Genomic DNA, 486 nt, shown 5'->3' with positions numbered 1-486 from the left:
CCCCCCTGCCCCGGCACCGTGCGCCTGCGGCTTCGGGGCGACCCCTCTCTGAGTCTTTAGCACGTTTTGGCCGTTCACAGAGCGCGTAAAAACCCGTGAGAAGCGTGACTTTTTGAAAGGCCGGGGGGTGGGCGGCAAAAGCGACGGCCTGCGGTGCGAGAGGGGGCGAGGGAAGGAGAAGGCGGCCAGCGCGAGAGCTGGCGGAGAGGAGGCGGAAGGGGGCTGTTTACCAGCAGCTCTTGGGGTTTGATGGAATTGTCCGTGTATATGCACAGCTTCTCGGCTGTGAGGGGGATTGTCTCTTTCAGCTTGGAGGCCAGGAACATGCACACTGCCCCCAGCAGTTGCAGATGGCACTTTCGGGTGGGCACCACAGCTAAGAATCTGTCCAAGTAATTCATGGCCAGAGGGAAAACTTCTTCTTCGCACTTCTGCTCTTCACAGACCTGCAAGCGAGGAGCGTGGGGAGGGGAAGATGGGGCGGTG

At 60.7% G+C, this 486-nt stretch overlaps 1 protein-coding gene across 1 annotated transcript in view; it reads right to left on the bottom strand.

Moving 5' to 3' along the window:
* Positions 1–486, bottom strand: part of CCND2 (cyclin D2) — a 35063-nt gene that overhangs the window by 32803 nt on the left and 1774 nt on the right. Inside the window, exon 2 of the mRNA XM_009288508.2 lies at positions 231–446. Within this exon, the coding sequence (XP_009286783.1) occupies positions 231–446 (216 nt within the window). The remainder of the gene's footprint in view (positions 1–230; positions 447–486) is intronic.

This window comes from Aptenodytes forsteri, unplaced genomic scaffold (assembly GCF_000699145.1).
Source record: "Aptenodytes forsteri isolate BGI_AS27 unplaced genomic scaffold, ASM69914v1 Scaffold73, whole genome shotgun sequence".
NCBI lineage: Eukaryota > Metazoa > Chordata > Aves > Sphenisciformes > Spheniscidae > Aptenodytes > Aptenodytes forsteri.
Note: the sequence above shows the minus strand (reverse complement) of the source record. Positions and strands in the feature narration are given on the sequence as shown.